Source organism: Pelodiscus sinensis, chromosome 5 (assembly GCF_049634645.1).
Source record: "Pelodiscus sinensis isolate JC-2024 chromosome 5, ASM4963464v1, whole genome shotgun sequence".
In the NCBI taxonomy this organism is placed as follows: domain Eukaryota; kingdom Metazoa; phylum Chordata; order Testudines; family Trionychidae; genus Pelodiscus; species Pelodiscus sinensis.
Window position 1 is genome coordinate 130,946,929 of NC_134715.1, and position 17,209 is coordinate 130,964,137.

At 59.7% G+C, this 17,209-nt stretch overlaps 1 protein-coding gene across 2 annotated transcripts in view; it reads left to right on the forward strand.

Annotated features, from left to right (window-relative positions):
* FBXO41 (F-box protein 41) overlaps positions 1–17,209 on the forward strand; it is a 53,603-nt gene that overhangs the window by 20,629 nt on the left and 15,765 nt on the right. For both annotated transcript variants that reach the window (XM_075931034.1, XM_075931033.1), the window contains exons 3-8: positions 3,189–3,399; positions 4,282–4,361; positions 6,789–7,144; positions 9,941–10,182; positions 11,416–11,531; positions 13,894–14,046. In XM_075931034.1, the coding sequence (XP_075787149.1) occupies positions 3,189–3,399; positions 4,282–4,361; positions 6,789–7,144; positions 9,941–10,182; positions 11,416–11,531; positions 13,894–14,046 (1,158 nt within the window). The remainder of the gene's footprint in view (positions 1–3,188; positions 3,400–4,281; positions 4,362–6,788; positions 7,145–9,940; positions 10,183–11,415; positions 11,532–13,893; positions 14,047–17,209) is intronic.

Genomic DNA, 17,209 nt, shown 5'->3' on the forward strand with positions numbered 1-17,209 from the left:
CCTGTTGTCGCTGCGCTTCTTTGTGCAGTCGAGTTGTTGAGGATCAGTGTCGACCCCGGAGGCAGCAGCTGTCTAGGGCTTTCTTCTTCCATTGTCTGAACGGCCATGCTATGTTGGATTTTCCTGGCTCCTGGTCCCTGTCACCCACCATTCCCCCAGTAACTGTCCAGTGGCTGCTCAGGTAGATGCAAAACAGCTGGGCCAGATGTCCCATTTCCCAAGTATTTCCTTACCTGATTTAGAAAAAGGGCTCAGCGTCTTAGCCAGGTTCGAGTCGTTAATTTCACCCTCCTCCTCCTGTATCTGCGGCTCCCTATTCTGCCCAGACCCTTGATTTTCCCTGCCGGTTGTGAATGACCTTCATGCTCCCAGGAACCCCTTTGGCTAGAGCTAACCTGCTTCACTTTTTTCTTCTCCGCCAGCTGCTCTGTGTGTGTTGCCAGCTCTTCCCCTCCTGTTCCACGTACGCTGCGGGTGCACGGGGGAGGCATTTTTAACCTCCGTTCTTTAATCCGCTGCCACGCAAAGAGTTAATTGGTTCTTTGCCTCGTTCTTTTCGGAGCTGCTGCAGGCTCTTCTGGGCAAATAACCTTTCTCTGATGTTTGTCCTGCACCTAGCACGAAGGGACTCTGTGCTTTGATTTTGTGGGAAGACAAATAACACTAATTAACAATCATCTGATGCATCTTAATTACGATGGTCCCTCTTCCTCCTCCTCCCCCTACCTCCCTTTGAATCTCCTTTATTCTGCCCCGTCACTCCCAAATGCAAACCTATGGGTCTTTGTCCTTGTCCTTTGACTGTAAGTTTTGGGGGACAGAGACCGTCTTTTTGGTCTGTTTGTACAGCGCCTAACACAATGGGATCCTGGTTCATTACTGGGGCTTGTAGGCACTACCATAATACATCTAATAGCAATAAAAATGTACAGCGCCTAGCACGGTGGTATCCCGATTCATCACTGGGGCTTCTAGATGCTACCATAATACACCTAATAGCAATAAAAATGTACAGCCCCTAGCACAATGGGATCCCGGGGCTTCTAAGTGCTATTGCAGAGCAAATAATAAATACCACTGGTGTTAATACGGGTGCACATGGCAAGCCCTCACATCTGGCCAGGGCTGCGATCCTGCACACACACCCCTCAGGAGCCCCATTCAGCCCAGGGAGGTTGTTTATCTGGGTAGCGTCACAGCCAGGCATCCAATCCAGCTGCAGCCTGAGCTGGAGGTGCCTCTCCAGGGCCCCTCGGACATTCTAGGAGGCGGGCTCTGGGGCGGGGGCGGGGGGCACAGACAGTTCTGCGGAGAGGGGTGCGAGCGCCTTTACGGGCCGCGTTTCTGCCGGTGCATTTCCCATGGAGAAAGCTCCGGGGAGAGGCAAGTCTTTGCAGAGCTCTGCAGTGCGGCACGTGGGCGGCAGGTGTGTGTTTTCCAGTGATCTGCGCACGCACCGCCGACTGGATACGGAGATGAGGCTGCTTTGTGTCTGGGCTTTTTATGGTCAATTCCCGTTCAAACACCAAGGTGAATCCTTAGCCTCCCTGCCGGAGGACAACCCTTCGGGTTGCCGTGTGGTGCAGCCAGCGTCAAGAGACACCCGCCTGGCCGTGCGACAGGATGCACGGCGTGGCACAAGGCCGTGCACGGCGTGGCCGTGCGGCACGAGGCTGGTGCCACAGGGCGGGGAGGGAGGCGTGGCATTAGTGAGGACACGGCGAGGCCTGCGTCACCATGTGAGCACGCGGTGGACTTGTGTGCGGCGACAGGCCGGCCCTATGCACCGAATGTGCGATCCACAGCCCGCCGGGATCGGGGAGGCACGCCAGCTGATTGGCCGTGGCTGATGCCCTGAGACTGCCTCATCCCGTCCCCCACATCTTCCGACCCCGCCGTGGCTGAGACACGGCAGCGATTGGCGCTGCGGCCGACGACAGAACCCGGCCGCGTGGCCGCTCAGCACTGGGTCACCAAACCCCGTAACGCTCCGTGATCGTAGTGCGGAGGAGTCCTGGCCGTGAAGCAGGACCCCCCCGGAGCTAGGCGCCGAACAAGCACACGGCAAAGAGACCCCTGCCCGGCGCACCCTGCCCTAAGCCGAACCCCCCAGTCCTGGCCTCTGCCTTGGAGAAACCCCGTCAGCCCGAATCGCCCGGCTCCCTTTGCAGCCCGGCTGTGGCTGAGCATGGAGGATTTAGAGGCAATCCCCGGAGTGAGCCCCAAAGGGCGTGGGGAGCCGGTGGAGCCAGGAGAATACAGCCCATTAAACCGCAACTCGGTTCCCCTGTGCTTAGCGCCTCCCCTGTCCTCACTTGAAAGGGGCATTGGCAAGAAGAGCCCCAAACGCTCCAGCTTCCCACTAGTACAAGGGATAGCGCTGTCGGTACAACACGCCCCCGCCCGCGGCTCCCCGGGGGTGGAGAGCAGGGCGCTGCTCCCCAGGTGATGGAACCACGGCCCCTCGGAGCCGGCCTGAGCCACTCGGTTCTGATTCCGTCTGGCAGCGTTTGCGGGGCCCGGCTCTCCTAGGCTGGATTTGCCTCCCTCTTTCTTGGGCGCCTCTGGGCGTTCCTGGCCGGGGGATTGAGTGTTGAGCAGAGGGAGGGGGGTCTCCTGACGCACAGAGATGAGCTTGTGTAGACGCAGCTGCTGCTCCTGCTAGCGCCAGCCGGAGCCCTGAGCAATCGGCACCTCTCCGCTCTGGCCTGAAGAACCCGGAGGGCCGGCTGACTCCTGCACTGGGGCCATATCGCTTAAAGCCCTCGGGAACGTCCTTCCGTACCCTGTCCCCTCCCCGCTTCCCTCCCAGTGGGACTGCAGGGAACTGGAACAAGACCCTGCGGGGCAAAGCTCGAGGGGGGTCAGGGTGGGAGGGGAGAGGCTGAGATCGTGGGCAGGGTTATATGGGGGGGCTGGAAGATGTGGGGGACGGGATGAGGCTGTCACAAGGGGGAAGCTGATTGAGGGTGGGAAGTGGCCGGGGCTTGGCGCCTCTGCAAATCAGACCACTGGCCTTTTGTGCCTCGGTTTCCCCATCGTTCCAGCAGGGCCGGTGATACTCCCCTGGCTCCTGGAGCGTGGCGCGTTCCCCTGCGGCCGAGGGCGGCCGTGGCGGGATCCAGCCGGGGAAGGGGGCAGCCTTACCGTGCGCTCACCTCCGTCTCTCCCTGTCTCCCCTGCGCCAGGGAGGTGGTCCAGATAGACCAGTTCCTCAAGGAGACGGCAACCCGCGAGGCCAACGCCAAGGTGCGGCTGCAGCAGTTCATCGAGGAGCTCCTGGACCGGGCCGACCGGGCGGAGAAGCAGCTCCAGATCATAAGCAGCAGCTGCAGCACCACCCCCAACGGCAGCCTGGGCCGGGGCAGCGGGGCCGGCTCCAAGGGCTCCAGCCGACCGGTATCTCCTCTTGGCATCAGCTTGTGTCTCTGGCTCGCCGGGCCCTGTGGGGACCCACGTCGCTCCGGGTGCATGCGCTAGCCTGGTCTCGGTGGGGGGCGGGCAGGGGCCACATGCACCCCCCAAGGTGGGAGGGGCTGGCCGGTAAGAGTCTGCACTGTGCAGGGGCCTCCGCACACTCACCGGCAGGGAAGGCGCAGGCCAGGGTCTCCAGCCTCGGCAGCGCCACTCCCTGGCTGTGCCATTCCGGGGAGAGCTGGGAAGAGGTGGGCGGAGCCAGGGCAGGGTAGGGGCGGAGCAAAGCAGTATGGAAAGGCGGGGCAGTTACCACTTGCCACAGGCTGCTTGCCTCGCAAGCTAAGCAGCATTGAGCAGGATCCAGGGCTGGATGGGAGACCACGAGGGAAAACGTGTCTCCTGAGCGTGGGTAGCTGGTGGGTGGTTCGTGAGGGGCCACTAACTCAGTGCGGAGCCTGTGTCCTGGCACACTGGGATGGCAGGGCTACCCCAGGAGACTGGCCTGGGAGCTCCCTTCCATGCTGCTGTATTGAAAGCTTCCCTCGTGCGCTTTATTTCCAAAGCGGGGAACCATCTTCAACATTCAGGAGGGAAAACGTGGCACCTTTTCAATTTGCTCTTGAGTCCCCCTTTCCGGGTAGTGCCATGGGTGCCAAAGAGCAGGCATGTTCCACCCTAGAAGTGGCTGCACCCCAGCTTGTCAAGTGCAAGGCGCTGTATAAATGGACGGGCTGATACTGTACCAGCACATGGATAGCCGTTCGCAGTCAGCCGGGCGATCCCCCGGGGCAGGCCTTGGCCAAAGGGCTTTTCCCTCGCTGGGGGCACGTGACCGGCTCAGTGTCTGGTTTCCTTTTCCCCCAGCGGGACCGGCACGCTGGCCCCGGGGCGGCGATCCACAGCTCCTACGCCGTTGCCAATCAGCGAACCTCCTCCAGCACCGGGTAAGCCACCCCCGTGCCCCTCAGCCCTGGCTTTCCCCAGCATCCTTCCCCAGCAGGAAACCGGCCCCACATGGGCGGCGGGTATCCTTGGCCACGGGGGCTAATCCTCCCATAACCCAGGTTGTGGGCTCGCCTTGGCTCCCTCTCTCCTTGGAAGCCTGTCAGGGGGTCAGTTCAGGGCCAGCTGGTGGCCCAGGACATCCTGGGCTGGGAGTGGTTTACAGCAGGCTTGGCATTCGGGGCTGGCCGGCATCCCAGGAGCCAGCCGGAGGTCAGGGTAGTTGGTCCAGGGCTCCTCCAGCTGGGTGAGAGGAGGGGGGAGCAGACGCAGGGATGTGGTGGCAAGGTGGGTGACAGGGGGTGGAGCCTCAAGTGGAAGAGGCGGGGCCTCCGGGTTAGCCACACCTCCTCTTCCCCATCTCCAGCAGACAGCGAGGCCAGCTGGAGTGTATTTTGCTGGCGGTCACGAGGGGGCGGAAGAAGTTCTCGCTTCCTTTCCAGTGGAATTCTCCGCAGGAGGGTGGTGGATGCTCACCCCGAAACCGTCCTCTGTGGCAGCCCGAAATGCAGCTTCCCAGCCACCTTGCATGCACTGAGCCGGCCCTCTAGATGCATTCAGAGCCGCTCGGAGTGGCATGAAACATGCAGGTTTCACCCCTTTGATCGGCCTTCCTTTTTTTCCCCACGTCGGACCTGGGGGGGCTGCCCTGTCTGTGGGGCGGTGAGGTTACCGCTGCAGGGGTCTGTAGAACGGATCTCTAGCTGTTTGCCCTGCGCCCTTGGTTCAGTGGCATTGCCCCCGAGACGAGCTTGGCCCCCCAGCTCTTCAAGTTTGGCTGTCGGCAGCATGGGTGTCCCCAGGAGAGCTCAGCTTTTTCTCCTAACCCTATGCCCCTTCTCTGGAGCCATGTCACGGGCTGCTTTTTCTGCAACGCCTATCTCTGGGGAGGTGCTGTCCAGATCCCTCCCGCTCCGCCACCCCTCCGGGTCTGTCTCCCTGCAACCGCAGGCCTGTGTAGACAGATCTAGCTAGCTCAGCTCCTGGCCGCAGCCTTCAGCCTGGGCCAGGCTGGTGTGCTGGCTGGAAGGGTTTCCCTGCTCCGGGCTGGCAAAATGAAAGCTGAGCCCTGTGGTCACAGAGCTAGATGCATTCAGAGAGGGTAGGTCCATCGATGGCTGTTAGCCAGGCTGGGCAGGGATGGTGTCTCTAGCCTCTGTCTGTCTGGGAATGGGAGACAGGGGAGGGATCACTGGATGGTTCCCGGTTCTGTTCCCTCCCTCTGGGGCCCCTGGCAGTGGCCACTGTGGGCAGACAGGACACTGGGCCGGATGGACCTTTGGTCAGACCCAGTGTGGCCGCGCTGATGTTCTTCTGTCTAGACAAGCCCTACGAGGCTGGGGCGAGGGGGCGGGGCTGTTCGAAAAAGGGCGGGAGGAACCAAATGCAGCAGTCAGTGGAGTCCCAACGAAACCGGGTTCCTGGCTCCCGGCTGGGCCCGAGCCCTGACTTCTCCACAGCTAATGGGCTGGCCTGCTCGCCACCTGCTGCAAAGGGACAGCTGCCTCGTAGGCCTGGGGACCCCAGAGTGCCGGGGCAGGGGATCTGCTCTACTCTGCGCTGGTTCAGCCTCCGTTGGAGACTTGGGTCCAGTTCTGGGCACCGCATTTCAGGAAAGCTGTGGAGAAATTGGAGACGGTCCAGAGAAGAGCAAGAAAAATGATGAAAGGGCTAGAAAACGTGAGCTGTGAGGAAAGACTGAAGGAATTGGGCTTGTTTAGTGTAGGAAAGAGGGACATGAGAGCAGTTTTCAAGTATCTAAAAGGGTGTTACAAGGAGGAGGGAGAAAACTTGTTCTTCTTGGCCTCAGAGGATAGGACGGGAACCAATGGGCTTAAACTGCAGCAAGGGAGGTTTAGGTTGGACAGCAGGAAAAACTTCCTACCTGTCAGGGTGGTTAAACACTGGAATAAATTGCCTAGGGGGGTTGTGGAATCTCCATCACTGGAGATATTTAAGAGCAGCTTGGACAGACACCTGTCACAGATGGTCTAGAGACGGTGTTTGATCCTGCCATGGGGGCAGGGGACTGGACTCGGTGACCTCCCGAGGTCCCTTCCAGTCCTAGAATCCTCTAGGATTCTACGTCCAGCAGTTTTAGGCAACCGGTGCTAGAAGCTCGGGGAAGGTGACGGCTGGGCGTGTCTGTCTGGGTCCCTGCTGGCCCTGTGAGCTGTCCCCTGGTGCTTCGTCATCAAGAGACAGAGGCCCCTCCTCGTGTCTGAAACAAACCAGAGTCTCTTCTGTAAGCAGGGCTCTCAGATGTGGAGTGCGGGGCCACCGTGCCCTGCCTGGAGCTCAGGTCTGGATCCAGTCCTGCCCTCCCTCTCCCCGGTCCCCGTCCGCCTCACGGCCGCGTGTCCCCACAGGGCCTCCAGCCGGGCGAAGGCCGTCTCCCAGAGCTCGGGCTGCTACGACAGCGACGGCGCCGAGCTGTACCAGCTGGAGGAGAACCCCGACGGGCACCCCTACCCCGGCGGGCAGAGCCGGGGCGTGGACAGCGGCTTCGAGCGGCCCGCGGCGGCCCGCAGCTCGGGGCTCCGCAGGCAGGCCATCCAGAACTGGCACCGCCGGCCGTACCGCAACAGCACCGAGGGGGAGGAGGGGGACATCTCGGACGTGGGCTCCAGGACGACCGAGTCGGAGGCGGAGGTGTGGGAGCACGACCCCCGCCTCCCGGCGGAGGTGAACGTGGCAAGGCCACCGACCGGCTGCCGGCTGCCCGGTGAGTCTCCATCCTGGTTGTGGCGGGAGGGCTGTGAAACCCCAGCAGTGGTGATATCGGTCCAGTAGGTGGCGCTCTCCCCTTGAACCCTGTCCCCAGCCTGGCGAAGGAGGGAGGGGCTGACATTTGCGGGCGATGGAAAACCGAGGCCCGAAGTCACGCACGTTAATCCGGTTCCCCCGCCCGTGTGGGCGGCGCAGTGGAAACCTCGCCTCCACGGGCCACGCGGCCGACAAGCCCAACCCCAGGTAGTCGGAGGAAGCAGGAGGGGGTGGAGAATAACAGAAATCGTTCCAGCGCCTTCCCAGGGCCCCATGGGGTGGTCTCCTCTGCAGACGGGGTGCAGAGGAAACCAAGGCCTGGAATAACATGGGAGGGTTGCCTGAGAGAGGATACAAGTCTATAAAACAGTGGTCACCAACCAGTAGATCTTGGCGCCTCTGACAGGGGCTCCTGACTGGTTTGGTGGAGAGGCTACCAAGTGTAGGCACGTCAGCTGCCCCTCCCTTTACTGCTGTGCATGTCCTGCCCTTTGCCTCGGATCTGCCTCTTTCCACCCCCGGGAGCCTGCTGCTTGCTGGGCAGGCCAGGCCAGGGCAGGGAGACGAGGGGCACTGATGTCAAGGTATCCTATCCCCGTCTGTACCCTATCTCCACGGAGCAGGGTGGGGGCACAACAGGACTTGGGATGGAGTTTGCTGGCTGCTTTGGGAGCGGTGCAGGGCCAGGGCAGGGGGGAGCTGCCTTAGCCCCATTGCACCACCAGCCAGGAGCCACCTGAGGTAAACAGGGCTCAGCCGGAGCCCACATCCTGAACCCCAAGTCATGAACCCCCTCCTGCACCCCAAGCCCCTGTTCTAGCTTCAAGCACCCCTGCAAACACCCTCCCAGAGTCTGTACCTAGAACCCCAACTGCCTGCCCTAAATTCAGCTCAGAGCCCCTCTCGTACTCCAAATCCCTTAATCCAAGACCAGAGCCTGAAAGTGAGGGAGGATGGGGGAGGAAGGGAGGATGGAGTGAGCAGGGACAGGGCCTCGGAGGAGGGGCACACAGGAGGCGGGACAAGGGGATTTGGATTTGAGGTAGATCCTGGATTGTACTTACATTCAGAAAGTGATCTTGTGCTTAAAAAGGTTGGAGACCCCCTGCTATAACATTCCCCGGCCTGCGGGAAGGGAGACCGGACGGCGCGTGGTCGCCGCCCCGTTGAGTGAGAATCCAGAATTTAGCAGCCGCAGGGATCTGGCTATTGGGAATGTCCAGATGTTTCTTAACGAATGAAAAAAGCCCTAGAAGAGAGATTAGAGCCCCCGCTTCAGGGCTGACACCCGTCTCTGGCTGGTAGAGCCCCAGATAAGACCTTCCTTGGGGCAGATTGGTCTGGGGCTCTTGCACCTTCCTGCGAAGCAGCTGGAACAGGAGACCAGAGATGGTGCCTTAGGTGGACCGTGGGCCAATGTTCCTGTCCCTCTGTGGGTGGGTGGAGGTCCCGGGGGGCTTCCCCTACAAACGACACAAGTCCCCGTGATAGTTCTGCCTCCTTCCGTTCCCCCTGCAGCTCCAGCAAGAGCCAACGCTCTTGTCCACGGGCGTAGCGGCCTGAAGGGTTCACCCCCAGCAGCTAGTCTGGCCTCCTGCCTAACCCAGGATGCCCTAGACCAGGGGTGACAATAATTTTTAATGCAGGGGGGCCACTCCGAGATTTTGGGAAGTGGTCGAGGGCCACACTTCCATGGAGAGGGTGTGGGGTCTGGGATGGAGGCTGGGTGCAGAAGGGGACTCGGGGTAGGGGTGCAGGATGAGGGTGTGGCGTTTAGGTGAGGGAGGGGGTTGTGATCTGGGGTAGTGGCTTGGGGTGCGGGGTCCAGGAAGGGGAGGAGAGGACTCTGGCTGGGGGAGGGGTGCAGGAGGAGGTGCAGGGTCTGGGAGGGGGTTGTGACCTGGGAGAAGGGGAGAAAGGGGGGTGGTGGCCTGGGGCAGGTAGATGGGGGGACAGTGGGAGTGGGGTGCCAGGCTCTGGCTGGGATGCACTGACCTAGGTGGCTTGGTCTCTTGCCCACCCCTGTCCTAGACTGTAGTGACTTGCTGCAAAGCAGCTGCTGTGCTCCGCCCCAGAGCTGGCCGCACTTTGGGACTGAGTGACGCATGGGCAGGGTTCTCGGGTGCGAGAGGCTCTCTCTGTGCACCTGAGGAGCCTTTTGGACCACCCTTCTGCCAGAGCGTGGCTCTTGGTTACCGTGGCGATGGTGTATGGGAAATCCTAGAAGCAGGGGCATCGGGAACGGGTTTTGTTGCACCTCCCAAGTATGTTAACGAATGCTGAGACCCCAGGCCATGTTCAGAGCCCGTGTAAACGGAGCCACTCTGTTTAAGCCACTGGAGTTGTCATAGGCTCCCTCGGGTCTGAATGTGGCCCTTTATTCTGCTCCCTGGCTCCATTTGTAGGCAGGTTGGGGGTTGTGGCGATTCAGGTTCCACTCGTGGTGGGGTGGGGACAGACTGGGATTCAGGACTCCTGGGTTCCATTATTCTCTTTGCTCTTCGGCGCAAGTCCGTGCCTCAGTTTCCCTGGGTTAAAATGGGTTTCAAAATACAGCCCAAGCTCCCAGGGTATCTGTTCATAGAACGTTCTGCGCTCCCCTGAGGGAGGGTGCTAGGGGCAGGTGAAGGGTTGTTATTTTAAATGCTTAGGAAAACTTGACGCACACGCTCCACATACCCCTAACCCCGGCCGTGCTCCTGCGTGGTCTTCCCCTTCCCGCACAGTGCCCCGGCTGATGGTGTTTGTCGCGCAGGCAGGTCCGAGGGGGGCGGCGGGAAGGCCCTCCGGCCCGAGAGAGGCAGCCCGTCCCGCTCCAACGAGGTGATCAGCCCGGAGATCCTCAAGATGCGAGCGGCGCTTTTCTGCATCTTCACCTACCTCGACACCAAGACCCTGCTGAAAGCTGCGGAGGTCTGCAAGGACTGGAAGTTCGTGGCACGCCACCCTGCCGTGTGGACCCGGGTGCTGCTGGAGAACGCCAGGGTGTCGTCCAAGGTAAAGGGCCAGACCGTTGTGGGGCCCCAGCCAGGCCCTCCAGGGAATGCCCCGGGGCAGAGCCAGGCCCACAAAAACACCAGAAATGGAAGCAGCACGGGGCTTGTTTCTCAAGAGCTGATGTGTCCCTGCCCTTCCTTTCTGTGCCACGGTTTTCTGTCGGCGTCGTGGTGGGCCTTTTTTATAAATGAAGCCAGGTTTTTCCGGTACAGGTTGAACCTCTCTAGTCCAGCACTCTTGGGACCTGAGCGGTGCCGAACGAGAGAATTTGCTGGACCACGGGAGGTCAATATTGTCTCGCAGCATTAGCAACCCTGCCACTGCTCACTGGGCCCCGGGCCCCGCTTCCAAGCGAAGGATTAAGGCCTTGAACTTGATTGGGTAGTGCAGGGAGCGGAGGAGAGGTGTGAGGCGCTTGTGTTGCGGAAGAGTCGGGCTGCAGCGTCCTGAACCCACTGGAGTCTGCTCAGGGCTAAAGGCCCTGTGCCCGGGGATGTCCTCTTGATGGGCTTTGAGAAGAAACTGAGGGGTACATTAGAGCTAACTCACAGCACAGAACACTGACAGCCAGGACGGGAGGCTGGAAACAAACTTTATGGGGCTGTGGGAAACTTGGCCGCCCCCTGGACATCTGGCTCACTGGAATCTTGCCGGACCACGGAAGTCGGTGGACTAGAGAGGCCGGATTAGAGAGGTTCAACCTGTAAATGAAACATTTTCATTAGCCAAAAACCCCTCCAGCTGGCGTGTGTGCAGCCGGGTGGGTGTGCACGTGTGTTGGTGCGTGTCGTCCTCCGAGGTCGGTGACGGCAGCTGTGCGCTGGTGCGTGTTGGCTTCTGAGGCTGCTCCCTCCAAAGTCCGTGGGGATGGCTACGTGCATGTGCGCCTCTGATTCCATGGGTGCATCCGCGCTGCAAAGGAAAAACCCGCGGCACCGAGTGTCAGAGCCCGGCTGAACGGACCTGAGGCCGTGCGGTGCAAAATAGCAGTGCAGGTCCAGCCCAACCGAGAACATCCCCGCTGCTATTTTTAGCCCGGCCGCCAGAGTGCTGAGACTTGGCATTACGGTGACCGGGTGTTTCGATGCAGCATAGACATGTGTGTGAGTGGTGTTTGGACCCCACCATCTCCGCCCCGGGGCCGGGGGAGAGCCACATGCCAGCTTTCCCGGTGGCAGGTGCTCTGGCCCGGCCCGTGTCTCTTCCTAACGGGGTCCCGGCTTCCCCCCGCAGTTCCTGGGCATGCTGTCGCAGTGGTGCACCCAGACGCACTCGCTCACCCTGCAGAACCTGAAGCCGCGGCTGAGGGGGAAGAAGGAGAGCAAGGAGGAGTACATGAAAAGCACCCGGTGAGCCCCGGCGAGACGCTCCCTTCCCCGCCTCCGTAGCCGAGCCGCCCGGTTCAGCCAGGCTCTCGTCAGCCAAGACGACGTGGCCCTTTTTCCGTCCCCGCGGTCACGGCTGCTGCGGTAGCTCTGGCTCTCCCGTTTCACGCTCCCCTGGGACAACGTGTCTAGCCTCCTGGCTGCCAAAAGACGCACTGCTTTGGTTCCTGGGATTGCTTAGCACTGGTGGTCCTCGGCCCTTTCCATACAGCACCCTCCATTCCCATCCCAGGACCCCCGCGGGTACCGAACGGGCAGGGTGGCCCAACCCAGGGCTGAGCCCTCCTTTAGTGCTTGGGGGGCCATCAGAAACGCAGTCCCTGCCTGTCAAAAATACTAGGTCCCGTGTTCCCTCTAAATTGCGTGACAGTCCAGCCCTGTGGCTACTTAATCAGCCGCGCCCAGCCAGGGGCTCAGGGCTCCGTGCACAGAGCTGCCTGGCTAGGCAGGGCTGTTTAAGCAGCTGCAGGGCCGTACTGCCGCGCAGCGTAGAGGGAACACGGCTAGGGTCCCCCCGAGTAACGCTCCATCGCTTAAACTCCAAAGGGCTTACGTTGCAGTAAGGGACGTCGGTTGGACACGAGGAAAAACTTCCTCACTGCCAGGGGGGTTAATCACTGGAGTAACTTGCCTGGGGAGGTTGTGGAATCTCCATCACTAGAGATAATTTAAGAGCAGGTTGGACAGACGTCTCTCAGGGATGCCCTAGAGCAGTGTTTCTCAACCAGTGGTACAAGTACCCTTAAGAGTACGTGAGAGAAGTCTGGGGGGGTACGTCAACACATTGAATTACTAAGGAAATGTGGAGAAAACTGAATGTTTGTTTGACGTTTTACAGCACTTTATTATTTTTGTCTTTTTTACACCCAAAGGGTATGTCTACACAACCCTCCTAATTCGAACTAGCAGGGGTAATGTAGGCATACCGCACTTGCAAATGAAGCCCAGGATTTGAATTTCCCGGGCTTCATTTGCATGAAGCCGGCCGGCGCCATTTTTAAATGCCGGCAGTTCGAACCCCCCTTCTGCGCGGCTACACGTGGCACGGAGTAGCTAGTTCGGATTAGGCTTCCTAATCCGAACTAGCTGTACTCCTCGTGGTATGAGGAGTACAGCTAGTTCGGATTAGGAAGCCTAATCCGAACTAGCTACTCCGTGCCGCGTGTAGCCGCGCGGCACAGGTTTCGAACTAGCCGGCATTTAAAAATGGCGCCGGCCGGCTTTATGCAAGTGAAGCCTGGGAAATTCAAATCCCGGGCTTCATTTGCAATTGCGGATGACTACATTACCCCTGCTAGTTCGAACTAGCGGGGTAGTGTAGACATACCCAAAAATGTCATCGCCCGCCTGGCTACGATTAAGTTATTTAAACAAATGTGTTGCAATGGTAGAAACAATTGTTGTGTGTCTGAAAACTAGGTACTGGGGGTACTTATAATTTTGTTTAAAAAAGGGGTGCTTTATAAAAAAAAAAAAAGGTTGAGAAACACAGGTCTAGATGGGGCTTGGTCCCACCGGGAGGGCAGGGGACTGGATTTGATGACCTCTCGAGGTCCCTTCCTGTTCTAATGCTCTGTAATTCTGTCGCCAGGCAGGAGAGAAACTCCTGTCGGCAGGAGCCGGGGATGTTCGCAGTGGTATTTGTCTGGGCAAAGCTGGGCTTGAAGGGCACAGAGCAGGGTGGGGAAGGGCCGGGAGTGGGGAGGCAGGACTGGGGGGCAGGTTTGGCAGAGGTGCGGTAAGGGCCAGGCTTAGATCCATGAAGCACCAGTCAGTGGGAGCACAGTGGCCGGCCACGACGCTGGGAAGGGATGAGGGAGCAGATCCGTCCCCTGAACTAATCTAGGGTACTTGAGACCCTGCCTATGGGTCTGGATCTGAAATAAGCCACGAGTCCGGCTCAGGCGGACAGGGCGAGGGAGGGGGAGCGCCCGTGTACGACCGCCTGGCCGGGGTCCCTGCCGCTGGAGCTCAGCGGGCTGAGGAAGAGGCGGTGGCCTTCGGCTGCCCTCGGAGATGGGAGTGAGCGGAGACGTTTAGGCCCAGCGCCTCGCAGGCCCGCCGGCAGCTCGTTTCCATGGAACTCCCAGTGCCCGAGTGCCTTGGCGGATCGGGGCCCTAGTCCGAGCTGCTGGCCAGGGCAGGGCTGCTCCCTGTGGCAGTTGGTCAGTCCAAGGTGAAATGTCCCGATGGCTCTACCGTTCCTCCCAGCGGCTGCTCTCTGGCCGGGCCGCCTTCCCACGTTGGGCCTGGCCAGGGGTCTAGCGCCGCTTTGGGAGCAGGGAGCCCCGCTGAGCTCTGTTCCCTGCTGGTTCCGTCTCCTCAGGGGCTGCCTCGAAGCCGGGCTGGAGTCCTTGCTGAAGGCCACGGGCGGGAACTTGCTCATCCTGCGCATTTCCCACTGCCCCAACATCCTGACGGATCGCTCCCTCTGGCTGGCCAGCTGCTACTGCCGGGCGCTTCAAGCCGTCACCTACCGGTACGTGCAAGAGTCCCCGGCCCGCGCCGTGGAGGGAGCACAGAGCAGCTCGCTGAGGGGCTGTGGTGGCCCAGCCCTCAGGCTGCGGCTTGGGGGTCTTGTCCTGCTGCTCTTGCTTGGAAGATGGTTGAGGCAGCCTGGAGCTGGGGAGAGCTGGACCACGTGGAATCCAAGCAGGGCCCTGAGGCCTGCCCAGTCCCCGGCACTAGGTCCCGTCTGTGGGACCGTCTCCTTGACGACGGGTCAGACAGGATTCCAGGGGACCCCCGGATCCAGACCCCGCCCTGGATATCTGGGGAGGCAAACTGCTCTGGGTTGGTCAGGGGTAGGAGGTGCCAGTGGTAGGAGCTGGTGGGATCCCCAGCATTGGAGGTGTATTAAGGACAAACCCCGGCAAGGGATATGGCCGAGGTTTACCTCATCCTGCCACATCCCGGGGGGCTGGACTCGGTGGCTTCTCAAGGTGCACTTGAGGGAAGGGGTGGGGTCCAGAGTGACTTAGACAAATTGGAGGATTGGGCCACAAGAAATCTGATGAGGTTCAACAAGGACAAGTGCAGAGTCCTGCCCTTGGGACGGAAGAATCCCAAACATTGTTACAGGCTGGGGACCGACTGGCTAAGTAGCAGTTCTGCAGAAAAGGACCTGAGGGTTACAGTGGATGAGAAGCTGGATATGAGTCAACAGGGCACCCTTGTAGCCAAGAAGGTGAATGGAATATTAGGGTGCATTAGAAGGTACATTGCCAGCAGATCCAGAGAAGTGATTATTCCCCTTTATTCAGCTTGGTGAGGCCACATCTGGAGTATTGTGTCCAGTTCTGGGCCCCCCACTATAGAAAGGATGTGGACACATTAGAGAGGGTCCAGCGGAGGGCGACCAAAATGATGAGGGCTCTGGACCACATGACCTACGGGGAGAGGCTGAGGGAGTTGGGTCTGTTTAGTCTGCAGAAGCGAAGAGTGAGGGGGGATTTGAGAGCAGCCTTCAACTCCCTGAAGGGGGGTTCCAAAGAGGCTGGAGAGAGGCTGTTCTCAGTAGTGACAGATGGCAGAACAAGGAGCAATGGTCTCAAGTTGTAGTAGGAGAGATCCAGGTTGGATATTAGGAAAAACTATTTCCCTAGGAGAGTGTGGAAGCACTGGAATGGGCTCCCTAGGGAAGTAGTGGAGTCCCTAGAGGTGTTTAAGTCTTGGCTTGACAAAGCCCTGGCTGGGTTGATTTAGTTGCGATTGGTCCTGCCTAGAGCAGTGGGCTGGACTTGATGGCCTCCTGAGATCTCTTCCAGCTCTATGGTTCTATGATTCAAGGTGCCTTCCAGCCCAGCATCTCGGTGATCCTATGACCCGTGTTCACTGAGACCCCGGTTCCTGGGTGCACTGCGCTCCCCTGGGAGAGGGCAGAGGTGCGCCACCCCCTGCCTGTGGGTACGGTGATGCTAGCGCCCACCACTGCCGGGCGGTCTGGGTAGAGCCAATATTTCTTCTAGAGCCAGCCCCGGAGGGGCTAGAGGAGGAGGATGTGGGTTGTTGGTTCCCCTCGCGCCGTACAGTTGCTTGGCGCTTTACAGACAAGCTGATACAATAATAGCGGGTTCCCATCCGCTACACCGGCACCCAAACCTGGCCAAGAGGAGGGCGGGACAGGGGCTGTAGCAGCAGGAGATGGAGAAATGTGTGGCTTCCTGCCCCACAGGAAGGACAGCTCTCGCCGCTGGGGAGGAGTCAGCTCTGCTACGGGGCTGAGTGGGGCCCTGGCAGGATGTGGGGCTGCCCACGCAGGAAGGGTCCAAGGAGGAAGCCCCCGAAGCTGTCGCCGGCCGGCCCGCTGTGGGCTCGCTCCTTCCTCGTCAGGTCTAGGCGACGGCCCAGAAAGAGCAGGCCCGAGGAGCACCCGAGATGGCCATTTGCTCTGTGGGGTAAACCCCCTTGCCAGGAGCTCTCTCACGGCTGCTGGGAGGGGAACCAAGAATCCCTTACCAATCCCTGGGCTCCCTAAACCACTCCTCCCCCCGCTCCTCTAGTACCCGTATAATCTGTGTACTATGGCAGCCCCGCGAGGCACATAACGCACCAGACCCTGACTCCGAGCCAGGGCCCCCGAAGGAAGGAGGCTGGGTGCCCAGATGACGGCCTGTCGCTTAATTTATCTGCTGTCGCGTCCGCCCTTGCTTTGGATGGCTCCAGCAGCTCCGAATATTCATACGCGCTCGAGGCACTTGGCACCATGCTCACCTGTCACCCTGACTCATATGCTTTAATTAAGGACGAGCCAAACTTGTAAGGGAATCTTGGCAGGCAGCTTTGTGGGAGACAGGACGCGCGCTCAGGATAACACACTTGGCTTATTTTTAGGTTCACTTGAAGTTTAGAACTGGGTCATTCCAAATTAGAAGGAGGGGCTGGATTGTTCACTCCCGTTGCTCGGTGGGACGAGGAGGCTGGTAACCAGTGTTCCCTCTAAGCTGAGCGCTTGAGCGGCCACCCAGGAGAGATTCAAATGCCCCCCAGCTGATTAGCAGAGCGCCAGCAGCATGTGTTTCTATTGGTGGTGCACATCTGCAGTTGCCTTGGTGCATGGAACAAAATTTATTCTGCACATAGGTGGAAAACCTTCGCGGGACCATTAGTGGTAACGCCATGAAATTGCTCTGGGTTGCTAGTGGCTAGCAGCCGTTACTGTCTGTGGGAAAGGAGTTGATCATGTCAGAAGATGCTGCTCTGAGTTCAGGAGGCTTCTTTCTGGACGGTCCTTTCTCAAAGAGCTTTATCCCCAATTGGACATGGTTTTGAGCAGTATTGGACTGCAGGCGCCACTTTGAATAGCACACCGCTCCACCCCGTCCGGCATGCCCACACGCAAGCTGGCTCCAGGGTTAGGCTGGCATGAGCAGGCAGGATCAGGTCCCCAGAAGTGCCCGAATGTCCAGTCTCCCAGAAACATGAAGGTGGCCACCCTAGAGGCTAGCGAGGCAGATTAGGACCAATTAACACCCATGCGGGTCGGCTCAAAGAGCCCCGCATGGCATGGGGATTTGGGGACTCCTGGTATAATTTATTCACTCCCTGTGAGATGATGGAACTTTCTCTGCACACCTGTACCAAGCTGCCAACTTCATTCTGAATGTGGGATCTAGTTACCTTCCTGGCTGCCGTCTTACCTC